This window comes from Cervus elaphus, chromosome 15, assembly GCF_910594005.1.
Source record: "Cervus elaphus chromosome 15, mCerEla1.1, whole genome shotgun sequence".
Lineage (NCBI taxonomy): Eukaryota > Metazoa > Chordata > Mammalia > Artiodactyla > Cervidae > Cervus > Cervus elaphus.
This window is the reverse complement of record NC_057829.1, coordinates 66252193-66275886: the sequence shown is the minus strand read 5'-3', so window position 1 is coordinate 66275886 and position 23694 is coordinate 66252193. Positions and strand designations below refer to the sequence as shown.

Sequence of the window (23694 nt, the reverse complement as noted above, 5' to 3'; positions counted from 1 at the left end):
CAGCTCCACCATTTTCCAGCTGGCCCTCGGGCAAGTTAATTTCCACGTGCCCTGGAGTTTCCTCACCTGTTAAACTGGAATGAGAATATTTACTTCATAGGGCAGCTGGGAGGCTTTTAGTGGGTGGCACTGTGTCCAGCACTAGCAAGTACCCATACAGAGAAGCTAGTAGTCAACCTTCCCTTACTTAGTGCTCAGCAGAAGCAGTCCTGTTCATCACTTCTCCCTAAGAATAGCAGCAGACGCCTCCAGCTTCCCTACCCTCTAGACTCTGAAGCTTAACCAGCCTCAACCTTCAAGAGGTGCTGGATCTTCCAACTTTGCCCAAGTTCCTGACCTTGGATTCCTCAAACCATGCCCAGGAGTCTTCCTGGCTGCTTCCATGCTTTGAGTGACAGCCATTACAACAGAATTCAGTAAACAATTACAAAGTAAACGTTTGCAAAGATTATGTTTTCATTTTGAACAGTTCACAAGTACTGATACATCATGACCTATCTTGAAGTCTTGTTTGGTGACTACACAAGGACTAAATGAAGTAGTAAAACTTTGTAAAATTCTTTTCCAATGTCTATATGGTAATATTCTGACATAGCTATGTTTTTTTAAAACACTTCCAGCTATATCATGTTAATTTTGCACAATCTTAAAGAAAGTTAAAATAAGAAAGAAAAAACTGTATCAGTCGAGACTGCACCTTATGCTGAGCTGGGATTCTTATGAGGCTACGGTGCAGGGCAGCCACCTCTGAGCTTGAACTCTGAGTAGCAGATGCTCTTTCTGCTTCGTGTCATCCAACCAGACTCATGGAATGCATCTGCCTCACTCAAGTAGATGTTTCCCCGGATCCCTTGCTGGGAGTCAACTAGCATGTTCCCACAGCATTCCTCAGGTTTAAAAACAGTAGCTCCCAGGCTGATTCAGCTGAGAACCCAGCTAAACAATCTACCTGGCTCCCAACGCTCAGGGTGGTTTAACTCTATCCCAGGCTTTCAGTGAGCAAACAGCCTCCCAGCCTGAGAACTGAATCTAAGAAAAGCAATAAACCAAGAGCAGCAGACCCTTTCTCTGCAAGATGGCAAAAGCTGAGAGTTCATCCTCCCCTAGTGGAGGTCAACTATACCTTCTCCCCTCTACTCCCAATCACCACCAAAGAACCCAAAGGTCAGTCCCCAGAGGGATTCCAAGCCCACCCAGTGTTCTAGAGGAATTCTAGGCCAAAGAGGAGCTTGGTGCTCGAGTTACTTGGCATCACTAGGAGAGCCCCCACTCGAGGCTTTGGGCTAAGGCAGCATCTATACTAAGATCGTTTTTTTTTTTATAAGGAAAAAAAAAGGCTAGGCCAATAGCGGCAAGATCACAGTCAGATTTAGGAAGCAAGACTCTGTCTGCACACAGGTGTACAGCCTGGGGCTTCTTGCAAACCCAAGAGCCAGGGCATTCTGCCTAAGGACTTTCTATTCACCCACTCGCCCCCAGGATTCTGGGAAGTCAGCTGGCCCAGATCGAGACACCTGAAAGAGGGTAATGGGAAGGAACAAATCTTTTCAGCATCTCCATTCCCCAAGAGCAAGGACTGTACTTATTGTGTGTTCTGTACGTGGGCACAAAGTGTCACAGCTGAGCAAATGCTAAACTGTAGTAATATTCCCATTGCTGTCCAAAGAAACAGTCAGGCTGGGATATTCAATGACAAACAAGATAAGACAGTATTAAAAAGCAATGAGCTTTCCTCTCAGTCACTACCAAAGTCAGACTCAAATATCTTAATGGCATTTCCTTGGAGTCACTGTGCAGATGTTTCCTTTTTAGGGAAATAAAACCATCACTCAGTTCTGTTCTCTTGACTTCACACCAGTGCTGACTTCCTACGTTACTGGAAAAGCTTCCTAAATCCTCTGCCCCATCACATCATCCCTTTGCGCCGCTCATCAACAGATAATAGATAATCTGTTGAATGTCACATTCTTTGTATTGCCTTCAAACTCCAACCTCATCAGGGTCCACTGTGCTCTTCTTACCAAGCCCCAAGTATACTGGCCTTCTTTTTGGTCCTTGAACATGTCAAGGTCCTTACTACCACAGGGCCTCTGGAATAGCAATTTTCACTGCCTACAATCTTCACATAATTGAGTCACCAGAGCATTGTACAACTCCAGGGAGCACAAATTGCACAGAATAATATGAATGGTGCCCCTAGAGTTGCAGGGGGTGGCAACCTGGTTGGTACTTTGTCACTGAGCTTTCAGTTCAAATGCTGTGTCTTCAAGGAAGCCATCACTGATTACCTGCTAAATTTAACCTCTCCACCTACCTCAACCCCAATTTCTACCTGGATATCTCCAGCACATCATCTCTGCTTTATTTTCAACACAGCACTTGTATTACCTAAAACTTTTTTAACATTTTTTTCCTATTAAAATGTAAAATCCATGAGAACAGAAACCCTACCTGTCTTGCTCCTGTATTATCCCCAGCATTTAAAACATAAAGTGCACTAAACACTTCAGGAAACCAATTATGGGCTTATTATACACCAAGTACCACACCAGGTGCTAGGGGTTCTCCCCCACCCCGATAAAGCAAGGTTCCAGCATTTCTACTGAAATCACACACCTCCTCCCAGAGAAAAGCTCTTGACTCTTATGAAAATTCCCATGGAGCATCAACCCCATGATGAGTACATAGGTCCAAACTGAAGATATCTCCCTGCATGAGCTAAATGCTCAGACTTGGTGCTGGGCCAGAAGAATTCTTTGCCTCTGCTGTGAAAATGCTTTCCCAATAGCAAGAGAAACCCCAAAGCAAGGTTTTTAAATTTTTCAGTTACTCATTCACTCAACAAATATTTGTTGATGTACTGGGCAACATCAATGCATAAAGCAAATATACATCCTTACCCTAGGGGAGCTTACATTCTAGTGGGAAGAAGGGCAGACAGACAACAAACAAGCCAATTAAGTAAAACAAGGTAAATGGTGATAAGTGCTTTAAAAAAATTAAGCAGGAAAGGGTGATAGTGTTTCAGGGAGGGGGCTCAGGGTTTCCATCCTAAGTAAGGAAGTCAGGCAAGGCCTCACTAAAAGGTGATATTTAAGGAAAGACCTAAGAAGATGAGGGAGTAAGGCATGAAGCTATCTGAGAATAGAGCTTTCTAAACATGGGGAGAGCAGTTGCAAAGGCCCTGAGGCAGCAGAGTGCCTGGTTTTGCAGGAACAGTGAGGAAGGAGAAGAACAACAGGGGATGAGGTGGATTAAAGAATCTTGGTGGCAATAGCCTTTGGCTATTACTGAGACAGGAGGTCACTGGATGGCAGGGAGGGATATGGTATGAACATCGCCATCAACCACAGAGCTGGCATAGGACTAAGGGCTCTATAGTAGCAAAGCTCCTGTAAAGCTCCAACCTCAAAGGCTCCCTGCTCAGTCACTGCTTTCCTTCGGGGCCTTTTCTCTGTGCAAAACCTGTGGCTATAGGAATGAAAAATTGCCAGACTGGCTCCAGGAGGGCAGGAATCCAGCATGTCTGCAACCTGATATATTGAAAAAGCTAGGTCAGGAAGGAGAAGGGGTTAGGACAAGCCATGGTGTTGTCTGTCGGATTTCACTAAGTTTTTTCCTCAAACCAAACAAGCTTTTCAGAAGCATTTAGGAGTCAAATCCATCACAGTCAGAGAGTGCAGCCAGCTAGCTTGACCCCCTGGGACTGGGAGCCTGGGCCAGGCTCCATTCTCTGCTAGTTAACCTCCATTAGCCCCCTCCACAGGCATGGCTCCTAAGCTCCTCACCTCATGCTGAAAAGCCTGAGATCAGAGGCAGGGAAACTGGTAGCAGAGACAAGCCTCCAAGTACCTCCAGGCATCACACTGAGGTCAGCACTGGAATAACAAAATATCTCCTTGATTGGCCTTATTGCAGCAAAGCTGGTTCTATGATGGGGACTCAAGAAGCCTGAGTAACATGGGAGGGAGTTGGAAGGTAAAGGACCTTTAGAGGCTACCAGTTTATACTAACCTGCTAGTTAAGGGCCTGAAGTCAAGTGAACCACATCTCTCTGAGTAACTGCTATGAATCCACATTCTCACTTACAGATGAGCAACTGGCCCAGCCAAGAACAAAGCCCTGGCCTCATTTCTGAGCTTCAGGACTCCAGCTCACAAAGAGCTCCCCCGTTAGGCCTCAAGGGACAGACTGCAGAAAAGGAGGCAGGGAGGCTGTGTTTGATACCTAAGGTTCTGAGGCTATAACAAGTCCCCACACTTTTCCTGCTCAAGGATGCTTCAGCCAAAAGACTGGAGTTTCCATGAAGACAAGACCAGATCAGGAGTATCCTTTTCATTACTACATACCTCGTGCCCACAACTATCCCGGCAATGACTATCTCTGTAATGAGTGAATGGCTGACCCTCCAAGCAAATAAGAGTGGCCAGTAATTAATGTTGGATGAGAACCAAGTGTGTCCACACATCACCTGGTAGACCCAGTGCCAGGAAAGGACAACAGAACATCCTTTTCTCCTAGATCCACTGATCAGATCTCGCTGCAACACAAGAGTATTATTATGTTATGGATTTGATTCCTATGTATGGCAGAAAGCCTCAAAAGTCCTAAACGGTAGCCCATTTATTTCAGGTAATTACCTGAAAAGGATCTTACCTATGTCTGAGAATTTGTCTTCAGTACCTTGGGTGCTGACACCCTAGGGTACTCTGTAAGGTCAGTCTCAGTCTTCTGTATCCACACACCCAAGTAAGGGAGAGACAAGGAGGCTCGTGGTGCTAATTTCCACGTGACAATGATCACAGAATCTAATTGCTGATCAACTTCCTAAGGGGCACACAACAAAAAGAACAACACACACTCTCAAGACTACCACCACCCTGCAGGGTGATTTGCATTAAAAAGGTCACCAGCACAGTTGACATATACATACCTCAGCTCTACTCTTCACTTCTTTGAGAAGTCAAGCAGCAAAATTAATGGATGGAGTTAATGCAACCCGACAATGGGTAGGAGCCATCATCCCAGGCAAAAGTGCTGTTTTTAGAAATTGGAAATTTAAGCAGCCGTGGCCCAGCTGAATTTAGAAAACAGCATAAGCCAGCTACTAGGGAAGCCTTGGAAGATGTTAACCTCAAACTGAGAGACTCACACAAAACAGAATCCTTGCATTATCTGGGCACAGCATCATTCACAATGAACTGTTTACAGAAGTCATAATGAGGACAGACATAGACACAAAAAGTGATAGGATTATGAACGGTTTCTTTTCTTCCTTCTCTAATTCCAACATTTTTTGGTAAAATGGTTTAATTGAAAAAAAAAAAAGTGAATTTGTAACTAAAAAGTGACAACAATAATGAATGGAACAGGAAAGTTTCGGACTTTAAAAGAGTCTTCTTGATGCTGGTTCAACTAAGACAGAGAGTTTGAGGTCTGGCTGGGGCCTCAAGGAACGTGGTATACTCATTTCTCATCTAAGGTGAGATTAAGTTTGCCAGGGTCTGCTGTGGACAAGTCTGTACTCCAGTCTTTGTAGTATCTGTACTGGAGGGCAAATCAATCTTGAACCTTGGGACTGAAGTTGCAGGCTATCAGCCTACCCAATACCAGCTACAGACTTTGTAAAAAGACACCAGGGAAAAGAAGGTGTCACTAGAGAAAAGAGGGTACAAAACACATGGGCCAGCCCCAGTTAAAAACCAGAGAGACGGAGAAGTCAGATGTGGTGTGTGATGTGTTCAGTTGCTCAATCATGTCCAACTCTTTGCAACCCTATGGACTGTAGCCCACCAGGCTCCTCTGTCCATGGGATTCTCCAGGCAAGGATACTGGAGGGGGTTGCCACACCTTCCTCCAGGGGATCTTCCTGACCCAGGGATCAAACCCCCGTCTCCTGTGGTCCCTGTATTGGCAGGCGGGTTCTTTACCACTCATTAGCACACCTGGGAAGCCCTCAGATGTGGAGCCAGCCCCTATTCAAGGGAATTAAGTCACTTAATGGCTTGAGAAGTGACCAAAAGGAAAATATGCCAGAAAGCACTGTCTGCACCCATGATGTGAGAAAAAGGGGTTTGCGGTCAGGGGTAAAATGGGGAAGGATGGAAGGTGAAGAACAAAACCAAATATATATGACCAGAGAAGAGATACAGGCTTTCCTGGTGGCTCAGACGGTAAAGAATCTGCCTGAAATGCAGGAGACCCAGGTTTGATCCCTGGGTGGGGAAGATCCCCTGGAGAAAGGAATGGCTACCCGCTCAGCATTCTTGCCTGGAGAATTCCATGGACAGAGGAGCCTGGTGGGCTACAGTCCATGGGATCGCAAAGAGTCAGGCACAACTTAGTGACTAACACATACATAGAGAGAGATACAGGTGGCAGATAAGCATATAAAAAGATGCTCAACATCATGTGTCATTGGGGAATTACAAACTAAGATAACAATGAGATACCACTACCATCCCTGTTAGAATGGCTAAGATCCCAAAAACTGACAACACCAAATGCTGGAGAGGACACAGAATAAGAAAAATTCTTATTCATTGCCGACAGGAATGCAAAATGGTACAGCCACTTTGGAAGACAGTTTGGTAGTTCCTTGTAAAACTAAACATAGTCTTACCATGTGATCCAGCAATTTTACCCAAATGAGTTGAAAACTTATGTCCACAGAAAATTCACATATGAATGTTTATGGCAGTTTTATTCAAAATTGCCAAAAACTGGAAGCAATTAAGATGTCCTTCAATAAGTGAGTGGATAAATTATGGTATATACATACAATGGAATATTGTTCAGCAATAAAAAGAAATAAGCTATCAAACCACAAAAAGACATGAAGGACCCTTAAATGCATACTGCTTGGTGAAAGAAGTCAATCTGAAAAGGCTATATGCTGTATGAATCCAACTACATGACATTTCAGTTCAGTTCAGTTCAGTCGCTCAGTCGTGTCTGACTCTTTGCAACCCCATGAACCGCAGCACACCAGGCCTCCCTGTCCATCACCAACTCCTGGAGTTTACACGAACTCATGTCCATTGAGTCAGTGATGCCATCCAACCATCTCATCCTCTGTCATCCCCTTCTTCTCCCGCCCTCAATCTTTCTCAGCATCAGGGACACTTCAAGTGAGTCAGCCCCTTGCATCAGGTGGCCAAAGTATTGGAGTTTCAGCTTCAGCATCAGTCCTTCCAAATGAACACCCAGGACTGATCTTCTTTAGGATGGACTGGTTGGATCTCCTCGCAGTCCAAGGGACTCTCAAGAGCCTTCTCCAACACCACAGTTCAAAAGCATCAATTCTTCTGCGCTCAGCTTTCTTTATAGTCCAACTCTCACACCATACGTGACTACTGGAAAAACCATAGCCTTGACTAGATGGACCTTTGTTGGCAAAGCAATGTCTCTGCTTTTTAATATGCTGTCTATGTTGGTCATAACTTTCCTTCCAAGGAGTAAGCATCTTTTAATTTCATGGCTGTAATCACCATCTGCAGTGATTTTTGGAGCCCCCAAAAATAAAGTCAGCCACTCTTTCCCCATCTATTTGCCATGAACTGATGGGACCAGATGCCATGATCTTAGTTTTCTGAATGTTGAGCTTTAAGCCAACTTTTTCACTCTCCTCTTTCACTTTCATTAAGAGGCTCTTTTGTTCTTCTTTACTTTCTTCCATAAGGGTGGTGTCATCTGCGTATCTGAGGTTATTGATATTTCTCCTGGCAATCTTGATTCCAGCTTGTGCTTCTTCCAGCCCAGCGTTTATCATGATGTACTCTGCATATAAGTTAAATAAGCAGGGTGACAATATACAGCCTTGACGTACTCCTTTTCCTATTTCGAACCAGTCTGTTGTTCCATGTCCAGTTCTAACTGTTGCTTCCGGACCTGCATACAGATTTCTCAAGAGGCAGATCAGGTGGTCTGGTATTCCCATTTCTTTCAGAATTTTCCACAGTTTATTGTGATCCACACAGTCAAAGGCTTTGGCATAGTCAATAAGGCAGAAATAGATGTTTTTCTGGAACTCTCTTGCTTTTTCAGAAAAGGTAAAACTAAAGAGGAAAACAATCACTGGTTGTCAGGGGTCTGGGAGGAGGGAAGAAGGGATAGAAAGGCAAAGCACAGGGCATTTGGGGGCAGTGAAATTATTCTGTGTAGGATACTCTAAGGGTGGATACAGGATACATATTTGTCAAAACACACAGAGCTATATAACAAAACGAATGAACCCTAATGGAAACTAGAGGTCATTAGCTAGTAATAATGTATCCATACTGGATCATCCATTGTAACAAATATGCCACACTAACAAAAGCAATTTAGTAACAGGAAAATTATATGCAGAGGCAAGAAGGGGGTATATGAAAACTCTTTAGACTGTTCCATTTTCTTCAAACCTAAAACTGCTTTAAAATATAAAGCCTATTAATTAAAAATAAACATTACAAGGATTAAGATGTTTTAAAAAATGATATGACAGTTTGCATTGAATATAATGACAGAGGAAAAATATATCCTCTGCAGAGTGATAAGACAACTTCATTTCAGACCAAAAATCCTTCCCATGTTGACACTACAGACACCTCAGCTACAAGGTATGAGTCCTGATTTTGAAGTGTTCCTCATTTCTATACCCGCTCCCCAGAAAGAATGATCAGATAGTCCACACATTCTATGCAAGATATCCTCTGGGCTATTGGAATGCTAGGCACATCCCTGACCACATAGGAAGCGTGACCACATGAACCTGACATCCAAGTCAGAAGCATCAACTTTGTGTTAAGAGTCCCAAACTTTGCTGGAAACCTACTAAAAATGGTCACAGTAAGGCTGCAGAAGCCTTGACCTAAGTTTGACACAGGATCCTGTCACCTACCCCCTTGCCATTCCCTGGCAGGACTCTTTTGTTACAAAGTTGCTTCAATACCCAGTCAACATTTCTCCTGCAAAGCACTTCCTGCTTACCTAGTCACACTCCATTAATCCAAGATACCTTTGAACTGAGATGCATGGTAGTAACAGTGGTCTGAGGGGGTACCTCCCACCACACTCCCTGTGCAGGTGGAGGAAGGAAAGGGTGAGGACTGCTGGAGCCAAACTGCCTGGGTTGATGGCCCGGCTCCAGCATTCCCTTGCTGGGTGGATAAGTTCTTTAACATCTCTGTGCTTCAGTTTCCTTGCAAAATAAGCTTAATAATACCTACCGCACAGAGCCATTGTGAGGATCAATGAGTTTATATAAAACACTTAGAAGAGTGCCTTGCACACAGTAGGAGCTACAATTATCATTACATGGTTTAAGATTCTTGAAGCACTGAAGGCTACAGGATGAGGGGAGACAGCCGCAAAGCCTTAGAGTCAGGCAAAGCCAAAAGCTCCTCCTAGCCCTAATTCTCACTGTTGCCTCTTTCCCAGGGACTCTGCAACTCTTACCAAGTATATACATTGGGTGTTTCAAGGACAGGAGCTAAGTATGACTTCTCATTGATCACCACCACGACCCAAACACATCACCTTCTCCAGGGTTCTGCCTTGTTGTTCTTGTTGTCTAGTTGCTCAGTTGAGTCCAACTCTTTTGTGATCCTATGGACTGTAGCCCACCAGGCTCCTCTGTCCATGGGATTTCCCAGGCAAGAATACTGGAGTGGGTTGCCATTTCCTTCTCCAGGGGATCTTCCCGACCCAGGAATGGAACCCACATCTCCTGCATTGGCAGGTGGATTCTTTACCACTTGAGCCACCTGGGGAAGTCCATTCTGCCATTGTTGGGACTCAGTGCAGCTCTGCCACTGGGAGTGTGCTGGTGCTGGTGCTCTGTGGGGAGCTCAGCAGGCAGGTCAGCAAGCCACAAAGAGAAGTGCAGGGGTGCGGAGCCCACTTCCGGGGGCGCAGGTCAGTGAGGACAAGACCTCTCCACACACACCTTAGGACCAGACAGCACACAGAGCTACTGAAAACAGGAAATGTAGCTGACTGGGAGACCCCAGAGGCAGGACAGAGGAATGAATTTAGGAGCCAAAGACCAGAGTCCTGAGTCAGGATCTCTGAGTCAGAATACTGGGCAAGGGAGATGCTGGCAAATCCAGACCCAGAACACGGCAGGTGCGAGGACCAGCATACTTGGGAAAAACTGCGGCATGAAAGATGGGAGTCGAAAAGCATGTGCTAGCAGAGAAGAATGCTGGGACTTTGAGATCTGATCATGCCAAACCCATAAGGGCTTCCGGGTTTCTTCCCCTCTCCCTGCAGGAAGAGGAAACTTCCCAATGCTGACCAACTTGGTGCCACACCAGCCTGGCAGTCACCCCAGATTAATCAGGCCTCTCGACTGTTCAGTCAGTTTGACTGGGCCAGCTCAAGGAATCTTTTCCCAACTGCCCCCTTATTGAAGGACTCCTTGAACTGGAAAATTTAGAAACTTACACCATGAAGGAAGAAAGAATCCATGTTACAAATGAAATGCTTTACAGAGGATAAAGCCACACACCCACACAGATCTGCTAGGAACCCCACAATGCCTCAGGTCTTCTGTGGTTACAAAAGAAAATTACAAAACGAATTCTCAAAGTTTCAAAATTCAAGATCTGGGGCCTGAAATCCAGCCCAGAGCAGTGGTTTCTGCCTCAGGGAGAGCTCTATTCCTACTGCTGGCCCTTCTGCCCATTCCTGGGCCAAGACCAAGAACACCCCATTCTCTCCAGGTAGCCCAGGTCCCCTGCCCTTAGCAGAGAACATCACAATTTACAAGGTCATACTGAAACTAACCACCTCTGAGATGAAAGACAGAGAGAGGAACCAAAGCGTCAGCAGGGCCTGCCTTCCAGTGAACCTGCAAAGGATTTCCTCAGCCTGCTGTGCCCAGCCAGGGAGAGGGCCTGCCATCTGTGGATGTCTAGAGAGGCAATCCAGTTGTCAGCCTCTGGAGAGCCCTGGGAAGAAAGCAAAGGCCAACTAGTAGAGGGCCCACACTCCCAGAACAGGTATGTTATGGCAACAGGCAGGATCTCCACTGGAAACCCCAGGGGATGAAATGGCATGTTAAAAAGTTCCTGCCAACCAAGCTCTGAGAGAGGAAAATGAGCATTTCCCAACTGCAGGGGACCAAGGCCACGCAAAACAACAAGTGGAAAAGTTAATCTGTATCCAGTGTTTTAATAAATAATTCATTCGGTGCAGAGCCCAGATGGGAGAAACCCAAAGGGAAGAGAAGGTTCTCCACCAGCCCGGCAGAGGCAGCCACGGGGAGCCAGTTAGCAGCAGCTCCAGGCCCCTGGGGTGAGAGAACACCTCTCCACTCCATGACACATCTGCCAAGAAGCCAGGGTCTGTGGGGCAGAGCCCAGATCAACCGTGGAGGTAGAGTCGCGGTGTGGGCTCTGCCCTCTGGAGTTGCCAGCCTGCAAGCCAACACCACACAAAGGCTGGCTTTGGAACCAGCCCGGCATGAACAGCAGATGACCTGCCCAATGGAATCCCACCAGGGAAGTCTGCCTGAGATCACAAACACTCTGAAACTAGCCAGCATCCTGCGCCTCAGTCAGACCCCCTGTAGCCTGGGTCCTGTTGGGACTGCTGGCAGGACCAGGGTCAGCCAGAAATCCCCACGGAGAGGGGTGCTGAAGCCACTTCTTCCACAGCCCTGCAAAGCCCCACATTCCAGCCAGCAGCTGCCCGGCCACAAAGAGAAGAGCCAGAGCTGCAGGCTTCCGACAGGCATTTGGCAGCTGAAGCTCAGCTGTCTCATGCCTCTCAAGCAGGGGGGTGGGGGGGTGGGGTGACCAGGACAGTCTTGGCCACTGAAATCAGCTGGGGGTGGCCTTAGGGTTTCTAGAGAAACACGCCCATCTCCCATGCGGCTGCCCTGAGGTGGAACTTGTTCCATCTCTCCAACTTTAGAAATAGCCTCTTAAGAACCTTTTAATTCAAACAAGTGCCCTCTTGTCCTGTTTCATTAGTGAATGTGAACAGGGAAAGAACTTGGATGGAACTGGTCAACCCAGGGCTCATCCAATCAGCTTGCTGTTCACCCCTCTCAGGGCTACCAGGGTGGGGCTCCCCTCCTGCTCGCCAAAGAAAGCCTGCCAGGAGCAAGAAGAAACCCAGGGGACACCTGGGCTTCTTCATGTCCTGTTCCTGTCCTCCATAAGCTATAAGGATAAAGTAAGACCTTAATGGGAAGAGGTACATAGTAGGCATTTAATAAATGCTGTTGACTGATTAAAATGGAAAAGTAATACAGGGCAATAGCTAAGAACACAGGCTTTGGGGTTGCTAGAACTGACTGCTAATTTACCACCTGTGCAATAAGTTCTCTAAGTGTAAATTACTGTATCTATGAGCAAGAAGTGATAAAAATTCCTTATGTCATATTACTATAAGGATAATACAAAGAGCTTAGCGCTACTCTGGAATATAGTCAAAACTAAAAAGAAAAAAAAAGTTTGCTTATATTATTACCTTAAAGACAAACAATGCCCTGTCCATATTCCTTTCTCCCCAGTTAGGAGAGAACACACAGAACATTTTATTTTTTACTTTTTACACTTTTTAAAAAAATTGAAGTATAGTTGATTTATATTGTTGTGTTAGTTTCTGGTGGACAGCAAAGTGATTCAGTCATACACATACGTTCTTTTTCATTATGGTTTATTACAGGATATTGAATATAGCTCCCTGAGCTATATAGCAGGACCTTGTTACACAGAACATTTTGGATGTCGGGAGACCCTGCTGCTGACAGGTCAGGAGACATTAACTTGCTGTATGGCCTTTGGTATGCTACTGTACTTTCTCAATTGCACAATTAAGAGATATGGACTAAATCAGTGTTTCCCATTTGTATGTGACTAAATAACACTGACTCATACTTTTAAAAAAAAATTCTCTTCTCAATTGTCTTTCAACTTTTCTAATCATACCTATGGCCAGGTTCTATTTGGTGTTGGTGTGTCTTTTAAATACTTCACTCATACTTACTAATCTCTTGGACAGAGAAAGCTGACCTCAGGCTTAGAATCTTCTCTGACAGGCCAGAATTGAGCTAGAGTTTAATAACATTGCTTTGTTATCACTATGTTTACTTTAATAAGTACCTTTAAATTACAGCAAGTGATAATGGTTTCCCATATATGGTAGTGATTTAACTTGTTTGTTTGTTTTTTTTTGGCCACAGCATGTGAGAACTTTCCCCAACCAGGGACTGAACCCATGTCCCCTGCTGTTCTAATCACTGGACCACCAAGGTGATTTAACTTGTAAAAAGATATCAGTTTTTTAAAAGGAGATTAATTTAAAGAGAACATAAAGTAGGTAATATACTATAGGCGACAAAAATTATGAAGGCAGCAGTAAAAATTTTGGAAATACTGGGCTAGAAGATTTTGAAACCTCCTCTTAGTTCCCAAAGTGAATGTTTATGCCCAAGAGTGTCAGACTGCAGATCTCCCCCAGTCCCTTCCTACAAGGTTCCTCTCCAACTTCACTTCCTCCCTGGAGCTTCTTCCAATCCAGCAGCCCAACTACAAGTCGCTTGCTCCACTGTGCTCCCAGATCATGTTTCACATCACGGATCACAGCATTTATTTACTCAGTATCTTTACATTTATCTTCCCTCTATAGCATGTACTCCTTGAGACAGGAATTTTGCCTTGGCATATTATCCTCAAGACATCTTATCCCTAAGACATCTGTGTTCAGTACAAAACAGAACTTCATCACTTGATGAATGCTGAATAAATGAACCGAGGCTTCTGCCCTTTTTTTCACTGAATGAGCAGTCAAAAGACAGTGTAAGAAGACTGTTGCCAGAAATTCACTTGTTATAATTCCAATTCAACACCTCTTAGCACTTAAGCTGGGTGAGAGAACACTCACCTTTCTGACCTCAGTTTCAAGCACTAAATTAAATGAGAATTCATGAACCAGTTTTAAAGAGGGCTCGCCACATGAAATGTTTGGAAAAGCTAACTTTTCTTCAAGAAACTTATCAGGATCAAAAAGAGACCAGTCACACCAACATAAGACCAATTACAAAGGTACTTTTGACTTCTGCAACACAGACCAGAACTCAGTAAACATCCAAGAACGTTCCTCCCATGTCCTTCCAGTGACAGGTTTTAATACCAGAAAATCCTAGGCTTGAATGGTGAGATAAAAGTCCAAAGGGAGGTCTCACCATTGTCATGAATGAACATAGAAATGACACACATATACAGGGATACTGCTAAACACAGAAAGGCCCTTTTTCAAATTTAGAGGTTGCCTTTCTTCAAACATAGAACCTTCTCAATGTTCTTCATGCCAACTGGGCCTTGGACTCATGTCTCAGTGGTGGGTAGACTGTAAGAATCTTTACATCACATAGAAAAGAGTATTTTTTTTTTGTTGTTAGAAAAGAGTATTTTTTTAACTGGAATAAATCTGTCAACAAAAAGGTTTTCAAATTCAGAGGTTGCCTTTCTTGAAACATAGAACCTTCTCAATGTTCCTCATGCCAACTGGGCCTTGGACTCATATCTCAGTGGCGGGTAGACTATAAGAATCTTTAGGTCACATAGAAAAGAGTATTTTTTTAACTGGAATAAATCTGTCAACAAAAAGGTACAGGCTAGCGGCACTAAATATCCTCTGCAGGTTCTTATTAAAAATATAAATTAAAGTCCAGCACAGTCCGTTTACTCCCGCATCTGTTTGCTATTCTATCTCCATTATTAATAATGTAATGCAGGGTCTTGATTCAAGCAAGATTAATTCCCTGTTCCCAAAGCCTTCTGCTGACACTGCAATGGATATGTCTGGAAAGCTATAAAGGGCAGGCCCAGGCATTGCTCCCAACACGTGATCAATGAGCAGACAGAGCCTGGGCCTCCGAGCTTAACAAGAGTGAAGAGGAAGTTGAGTTGGACCTGTGATCAGAGAGGTGGTTTAGCCCAGTGGTTAAGAGCTCAAACTCTTAACTCTTAAGGCAATCCTAGCTCAATTTTATAGCCTAGATGTGTGACTTCTGACGATCCATTTAACCCTTCCAGGGACTCAGTTTCCTCATGTACCAAACAGAGGTAACAAAAAGACCTGATAAGATTGTAAAGCATTTGACACAATGATATGAAACACAGTAAGAACTAAAACAAAGCAAAAAAAAAAAAAAAAAAATTATCATCTTCTTCGAATCAGCCTCTTATGCTGAGGCAGGGCAGGAAGAGCCTGGCTACTCTTTCAATTTGCACACACTAAGCAGCCACCACCAAGATACCAAAAAGATGGCAATAAAAAGATAATATGCAAAGCAAAAAATAGGAAAAGATATAATAGAAATCAGCTCTTGCTTAACCATACTAACAAGGGGGAGGGAAAACTACATTAAAATTGAAGAACCCTTCCCTCAAAAGAATATAGATGAAAAAATTTTTCATTATACATTATTTTAAAATTATTAGAGAACATGATACAATTGTTTAAGAGGCATTAAGAGCAGGGACTCTGGAGCCAGACTGCCTGTGTTAGAATCCTGGTTACAGCACTTCCAATCTGTGTGACCTTAAGCAAATTATAGAATTTCTTTGTGTCTTAGTTTCCTCAACAGTAAAGTGGGGCAAATATTAGTACCTACCAGTATTTTAAGGTTGTGGTGAAAATTAGTTAATACATATACATATAAAGTGATTAGAAGAGTACTTGGCTCATATTAATAATTAATGCTTAACAACTGTTAGGTTTTATTATTTTGTTGCTATTTTTTTCAGCTGACAATGTTTAACTTAATATTAAAATGTATTTAAATTCAGTGATTAGACAGGGAAGTAGGGGAGGCAGGTAGGATTCAGAAGTGTCACAGGGCAGCAAACGGAAGATAGACTAGGATAAAAAATGTACTGCAACTGATCTGAGCACAGATAACTGGAGGTAAAAAGGAAGTAGGTAAGATCCACAGAGGAACAGAGATGTACATATTCATGATAAAGCAAGTAGAATAAAATCTTAATGGTAGAATCCAGGTAGTGGTATAGAAGTGTTCACTGTAAAACTCTTTCAACTTTGCTTCTTTTAAAATTTTTATAATAATCTAAAAGGGGGAAAAGGAAGTAGACCTAGAGGAATCAACTCAACTTCTGGGTCACAGCTGTGATGCTTGTCCTCTGAGCTCAAACATCACAACAAACTTGGAGAAACCGAATAGTTTTTGGAATTCTCTCTTATCATCAACACTTTCCTGTACCAGATGAGTAGAGCTCAGGTCCTGATCTGGACCACCTCGGCACAAGTAGCTACAGGCAGAGGGTAGAAACCCAGATGTTCCACGTGAGAAATGCCAAATTCAAGGGACTGTGACATGATCCTCTCTGCTCATGAAAATCTTGCTAAGGAAATTAAAATAGAGGAAGTCTTGTGCAGGCTTCAGAAGCAGGAGGGCGGACCTCTGACCTGCTCTGACCTGCCTGGATACTGCCCAGGTTCCAAGCGACAGGCACAGTCAGTCAGGCGGCACTTTAGGTAAGAAAGGGAGTGGGTCTCGGATCTTGTAAGCCCCTAAAAGCCTAGCAGCCCCCTGGGGTCTAAGAAGTCTTGTGACTCACAAGGTGAAACAAACACCACCGTAAAAGTTAAATCAGAGCTGCCTTTTTTGCACGAAAACTGATGATGATTATCAGTTTTCGGCCTGTGACTGTAAGCAGGAGCCCCCAAAACTGCAATATGAAGTCTCACCCGTGGGATGGATGCACTGCTCAGTACCCTTTCCCAACTGGGACTCCAGATTGCCATCATTTGGGACTTTCCAGCACTATTCAAGTCTGGATGTAGGTGTCGGCTCAATTTGGTGATGTACACGCTGTTACTTCTATTGTTTCTATTTCTTTTCCCTCTAATGACTATATATTGAAATTAAGTTAATCTATTAAAAGTCGAAATTATGTATGTAATGAGTGGTTTCTTTTGTTAACGAATCCTTCAAAACTAAAATGAAAGTAAAACTTTCGGCAAAACAAAACTCAGAAATAAGGCTCAAGGCTAAGGAAGAAGGAGATAGAAGGCAAGAGCACACACTCACTCATGGACTCTGTTGTCGCCATAGAGATCGCTCAGGCCAAAGCTGATGTAGTGCCAGTGCTCAGGGATGTTAGCAGAGGGGCTCCCCACATTCCTGTACATGCTAACATAGTCCAAGGGGTCTGGGCCACCCAACCTGCAAAAGACAAAACACAGGGATGTCAGTGTAAACCTGAAAGCAGACAATGTGAAGCTAAAGGGCTCTGCCTTACAAACCTACAGGCCCCATCCTGGACGAATCTGGGGTAAAAGAATTAAAGGGAGGGCCACATCTCTCTAGGATAAGAACAAAGGGTGAACAGCTAGAGGTAGCCCAGCTCTACAAGCACAAGAGGCTCCCTTCTCCTATCTCAGGTAGAGCCTCTTTTAGAAATAAAACAGACAGATTTGCTCTCTTTGACTTCCTTCTGTTTCAAGTTACCAACCCCAAGTGGGATTGGCAGGGATTATCTCTCTTCCACGGTGCCTGTAAACACGCCAAGCTTCAAGGCAAGAAGTGCATCAGTCAATCAATGGGCCTCTGTTGAAAGACCATCCTGAGCATCCCCAATGGGCATTGTTACTGGAAGCAGAGGCTCGGCTCAACTCCTGCTTCTTAGACAGCTAATTCCTGAAAGACTATATTGTGCCCTATGTTAATTATAGTTTGTTCTAAACAGACCCAATGCCTCCAGACCCCAGCCTGAACACCCCAGACCAAAGCTGGTCTTTTATCATGCAAGTGACAAAGGCCAAACTTAGGCTAGCTTAGCTCTGAACAGAGAACTGCAGCAGGAGCCCGGCTGAGCCCTGTGAGGTCTTGCAACTGCAAGATGATCCTGGGAGACGGCTGCCTGAAAGGTAGAGCTGGAACATTAAATGATTCAGGGCCTCTGAGGACCACATTAGACTTCCCCATAATTCCAACAGAGAGGCAGCTGAGGAAGAGATTCAGTCATTAGCTCACTCTGAGGATTTAATTCAAGAAGGTGTCCCTTTAGCAGAGTAATTAGTTATCTTTTTAAAAGAATCCTGCTCTTCTTCAGAATGGAGAGGGAAACGTGGTAGACTCGAGAGACAGACTAAATGGAAACCATTAGCACAAAGAAGTCTGCATTTAGCCCCCAAACCCTGTACTTGAGCTGCCTCGGACATTGGACTGTTCCACAGACTGCAAAAACTTTGCTTGCCTCTGGGACAAGGATGGGGTACACTTGGCATTGGGGATTATATGATGAAAGAACACAACCAACCAAATAAAAGATGTTACACATATGTGATCCCAGCAAATATGCCAGTACCACATAATGCAAACACTATTTAAAACCAGTAGGTTTGGTTTCACCCTCTTTTGCGAGGACATTATTTGCCTTTGCAGAAGTCCTTATTCTCTGCTGGGAAATGCTAAGTTATTTATAGGACTTGCAAGAAAGTCGCTACAAATAGCTTAGAATCTCAACGGAGTGGATTAGGAAAAGGGATAAATCTCCATGGCTTTCCTTAACTCTGCTTTTGCCAAGTTAGTCACTCAGTCGTGTCTGACTCTATGCGACCCCATGGAATGTAGCCTACCAGGCTCCTCTGTCCATGGAGTTCTCCAGGCACAAATACTGGAGTGAGTGGGTAAATCATTCGACTAATTCCACAATCATTTGGATTTAGAAAAGTCTGTTGGAGAAAAGAAGAAAGAAAGGGTGGCTACCCCTGCAAGAACCTCATGATAACGGCAGAGCCCTGGAACAGGTGGAAATGATTACAGGCTCCATATCTGCTCTAGTCTCCCTGCTGCCGAGTCCCAGTCCTGCCTGTCCTTCAGCCTAGGTCCATCCAGCAACAAGGGGCAAAACTGTGTCCACTCTTCCATGCTCCCCATCTACCACACCCCTGACAGCCCTAGCCAAGTCTCCCAAAGGGCATTTCATCAAAGAGAGGGGCTTTACTTTAAAACTCCATCTGCAGAAAAGGACCGAGAGTCAAACAAAATTAGCCTTAAGTACGTGGTGTTCTGTTCTACTCACTTGGAGACCTGATAGGAAGCAGATGAGTACGTGGAAAATCATCATATTTTGCACTTAGCAAAAGATGTTATCCCAGGACCCAGATCATCCCTCAGTGTAAGTCCCTGAACACCTGACTTCACAGGGAAGTTGCCAGAGTGACCCAGGGCACTGGCTCTACTTCAGCTCCCTGACCAGTAAAGCCTCAGCTTTCAGCCACAATATCCCAGTTGGCTAGGGACTACTAGTCAAGAGAATCATCCTTCTGTCACAAGAAAAAAGAATCTCAAGGATACCCTGGGCCACAGCCAAACAGAGGCAGCCTCAGTCAGTCATCCTGCTATGAAAATTGAAGAGGGCTTATAGGATCCCAAATGTGAAGGTTGGATCTTAATTATGCAACCCCTTCAGAATCTTCGAAAGAACCAATCCCTGAGCTGTTCCTTCTCATTTATTTCTGCATCCAGGCAGCATTTCTAATTTCACAAAGTGCTATACAATCATTTTCGTTCATCATTAGATGTTGGCCCATCTTTTAAGATAAGTCCTGACCTGGCTAACAAACTTGCAACAAGATGGGAAAAAAGGTTCACAGGGAGATGGAGGAAAAAGCAGATTCCCAAACCAGTCTTAGTCCTTTTGCATGTGTTCACTACCTTCTTCTTTTTTGCCACACCTCATGGTTTGTGGAACTTCCCCAACCAGGAATCGAACCCATGCCCCCTGCAGTGGAAGAACAGAATCTTAACCACTGGACCACCAGGGAAGCCGGTGTTCAGTATTTTTTACAACTCTATCCTTCATGTCCACTTGGGTGACATAATAACAGTGGCCCAAGTCTGAGAGGGGATTTCTCCTTATACTCAAACAAGGCCGGACAAACAGCATGGCAGAGGCAGGTCCCCTTTTTCTCACGAAGTATGCCAATAGAGTCCTTCACTGAACATATTTAAATATAGTGGTACAAACCAACAAAGACCTACTGTATAGCACATGGAATTCTGCTCAATGTTACATGGCAGTCTGGAGGGGAGGTGAATTTGGGGGAGAATGGCTATATGTGTATGTAAGGCTGAGTCCCTTCGCTGTTCATCTGACACTATCACAAACATTGTTAATTGGCTATACCCCAATACAAAATAAAAAGTTTACGTACTGAAAGGAATTATACCAGAAGGTAATAAGTCAAGAAAAAGAAGTAAATGGTAAAAGAATGATAAAAATGAAATAAAATTGCCATAATTTGTAGATGAAAATAAATAAAAAGTTTAAAATGGGTGATTAAGTTATCAAGAGCTGCTTTTTACTCAAAAGACCTCTTCAAAAACTCCTCTCAACCAAAGAACACCGTGCCTGCCAGAGAGAACTGTACTGCTGGCCACACCTCCTCCTGGCTACCAGATAGAGGCAGGCTGCTCCTGCCGCTCTCCCCACGGAGCAGGTGGCTGCTCCCCAGGCCCTTCACACTGTCAGCCTCTTCACATCCTCCCACAGACAAAGGGAGCTGGCCTCAGCCCTAGACAGCCCAGCTCCTGCCATCTCCAGGAGAAGTAAGTGGTTGCCATGGCGGGAAAAGACTCAGTCCTAAAGGAAGGTAACCAGTAAAGACATCCACTCGACTCATTCCCCCTTCGGGGGTACCTCCCCTTTGGCCACACCCCAAGTGGCTGCCTTGAACAGTCTTTCAGGAGCTAATGAAGGGGTTCATCTAATACAGTGCCTGCATGAAAGTGGTTTTGTACAGATTCAACTAGTTTCTCAGTTAACTTTTAGTTCAGAAAGACCATGAAGAAGAGTCCCCATAATAGAGGTGGCAGGAAGAAACAGGTTGCAAAAAGAATGGGAAACTAGAAAAGACCATTCCTTCCCCAGGGGCAGTCCATGTGTACACAGGTCTGATCTTAACAGAGTTACTTGGGGGTTACTCTCAGCTTCCCCGAGAAACCGTTGCCTACATCTGGGCGCTCCAGACCACAAAGTTTCTCTTAATATCTCACTGAAGGATCCTCCCGTGTCCAAGTTCCGGATCTTCATCGTTTACTGCAGCCTCCTTCAACCCTGAGCCAAACCATGGATCTCCCTGACCCAGCCTGCCCCTGTTCTAGCCAGTGACCTAGAGCAAAGCAGCCGCGGAGCCAGAGGAAACTCTGCATAGAGTAAGAGAACTGTGCAGAGTAAGCAGAAAGTTGATGGGGAGAAGCGGCTCCATCAAACTTCAAACGCAAAAGCACTGCACTGATACGAATGTCTGAGCTCATCCGGAAGGTATCAAAAAGAGAACTCCCCCTCATCCCTTCACAAGCTCAACGCTCACATCCTAACCCACAGACCCACACCCGCCCCTACCCTGTGCAGTCCCGTGCCCTCCGAGCTCCTCCGGCCGCGCGGCTCCAAAGCCTTCTCAGATGCTCCTCAGGCCCCGCCTCGCCTCCCCCCATCTCACTTCAGCCGCCCCCCCCCTCGGCTTCCCCGCGCCCACTTATGACCCTCTCCAGGCGCCCCCTCCTTTCACCACGTTTACAGTTCCCTCTCTCCGACCGTCGCCCCCTCAACTTCTACTGACACCCCCAATTCACTCCATTCTTCTAATGCCAGTTAACCCTTCATCCTCCCCTCCCTTGCTAACCCTTCGCTACCCACAGGCTTCTTTAACCCCTTTGTCCCCATTCCTAACTTGAGCCTTAACTTCTTCCCTCGCAGCAGGAAGCCCTCTTCCAAGTGCTTTAACCATTCTCCTTTCCCCTCCAATTCCCTGGCAAATTACTTCGCCCCCGGCTCTTTAACCCTTCTCAGCCCGTCCCTGTCGGTCTCCGCGCGGCCCAAGACGTACCAGTACTTGACGATAGCGGTAACCTGGAGCGGGTTCGGCTGGTCTGGGTACAGGCGGCGGCACTCTCCGTAGATGGCGTGCAGTCCTGGGGGGAAGAGCGAGGCGAAGGCCGGAGGGGCAGTAGGGCCAGGGGCCGGGGGCGCGGTGGGGCCGGGGGCGCCACTAGGCCGCAACTCCGCCATCGGGGTGCGTAGGGTGCTGGGGGGACCGGGGAGGGCAGACGAGGGGGAGAGCACTGACGCGCCAGCAGGCGAACTCCTTGGGTGCGACTCCCGGAGGCGATGGGGGCTGCAGCGAGGTCTAGGCTCCGCGCCTGCGCAAGGCGCACTGTCCGCCCAGGCCGTCGCCGCGGTGGAGACGGCCAGAGGGTGCCTCGGGGGCCGCGGGGCGCTCAGGGGGCGGGGTGCCGGCGCGCCCTATTCCGGTTCCATTGGCTAATGTCTGTGCCAGTCACAGGTAGGGAAGGCGTGACTTGACAATAGGTCCCTCCTCCCTCTCCCAGAGTTGTGAGGGTGTTCCAAGGCTCTTCGCTTCCCCCTAGTGTTAGGAGGAGCCCAGGATTAAATAGAGATATTGGGACATCCTCCGAGGTGCTAGGGACCCAAGAAAGCTCCGGGAAGTGCGCCGACAAAAAGCATGTCACTGTTATGCTAACACGGTGCTCAGAAGGATTAATTTATTTCAGAAGGATTTAAACATAAATGTGACAATGGATTACTTCCTTCGTCCGTGTAGCATTAGCTTCGTCCTTGTAGCATTAAAAACGGAATTTTTAGTTTCTAAGGCACCGAGTTGGAAATTATTTTCCTGCCTGCAATAACTTTATTTATAATAATGTCTTCCACTCAATAATCTTGAAGAAATTTCAAGAGAAAGTGATAGAAGAGAGTCCTGACTACTGGCTATTAACTACAGGTCCCCACAACATGAAGGGAAAGAGAAAATAATTTATTAGAGAAAAATGCACTGGGCTCCTTAGAATGCAGTAACACATAATCTCTCTTCAGTTCCATTTTCTCATTCATCAGTGTCATTTCTAGCTCCCCATGAAAATTAAAGATATACTAGAGCAGTTCCTGGGCTTCCCTCACAGCTCAGTCGGTAAAGAATCTGCCTGCAGTGCAGGAGATGTGGGTTAGATCCCTGGGTAGGGAAGATCCCCTGGAGAAGGAAATGGCAACCTACTCCAGTATTCTTGCCTGGAGAATCCCATGGACAGAGGATCCTGGCAGGCTACAAATCCATGGGGTCACAAGAGTCGGATACGACTTAGCGACTAAAGAGAGAGAGAGAGAACAGTTACTGAAGCTATTAGATGAACGATGTTTTAATGACCAAAAGATCATCTATACAAGTAGTTCCAAATGTCAGTCTTCAGACCAATACTAGTATGTTGCCAAGTTTACACCTTTCCAGGAAAACAATGAGAAAATCAACAAAAAATATTTTGTTGCTTATTTCCAGTACTTTGGCCACCTGATGTGAAGAACTGACTGACTGGGAAAGACCCTGATGCTGGGAAAGATTGAAGGCAGGAGGAGAAGGGGATGACAGAGGATGAGATGGTTGGATGGCATCACTGAATCAATGGACATGAGTTTGAGTAAACTCCAGGAGTTGGTGATGGACAGGGAAACCTGGCGTGCTGCAGTCCATGGGGTCGCCAAGAGTCGGACATGACTGAGCTGAACTGAACAAAAATATACTTTTTTTTCCCCCAAAAAAGTAAGCTTTATGCAATATACTTTCCTTTGTTCTAGGAATATGTTCCTCAACTGTATATATACTAAAATTTCCTTTTATTAGACTAAGAAGGTGGTAGATGTTTATTAATGCCTT

At 45.2% G+C, this 23694-nt stretch overlaps 1 protein-coding gene across 3 annotated transcripts in view; it reads right to left on the bottom strand.

The window, feature by feature from the left end:
* SUFU (SUFU negative regulator of hedgehog signaling) overlaps positions 1-22229 on the bottom strand; it is a 106189-nt gene extending 83960 nt beyond the window's left edge. For 2 of the 3 annotated variants that reach the window (XR_006345234.1, XM_043924899.1), the window contains exons 1-2: positions 21856-22229; positions 17051-17185 (exon numbers count right to left, since the gene is read on the bottom strand). Coding sequence is in view for 2 of the 3 variants with exons in the window: in XM_043924899.1 (XP_043780834.1) it covers positions 17051-17185; positions 21856-22037 (317 nt within the window). In the remaining variant the exon portion in view is untranslated. The remainder of the gene's footprint in view (positions 1-17050; positions 17186-21855) is intronic. The other variant, XM_043924900.1, reaches the window with a different exon arrangement.
* Positions 22230-23694: the final 1465 nt, after the last annotated feature.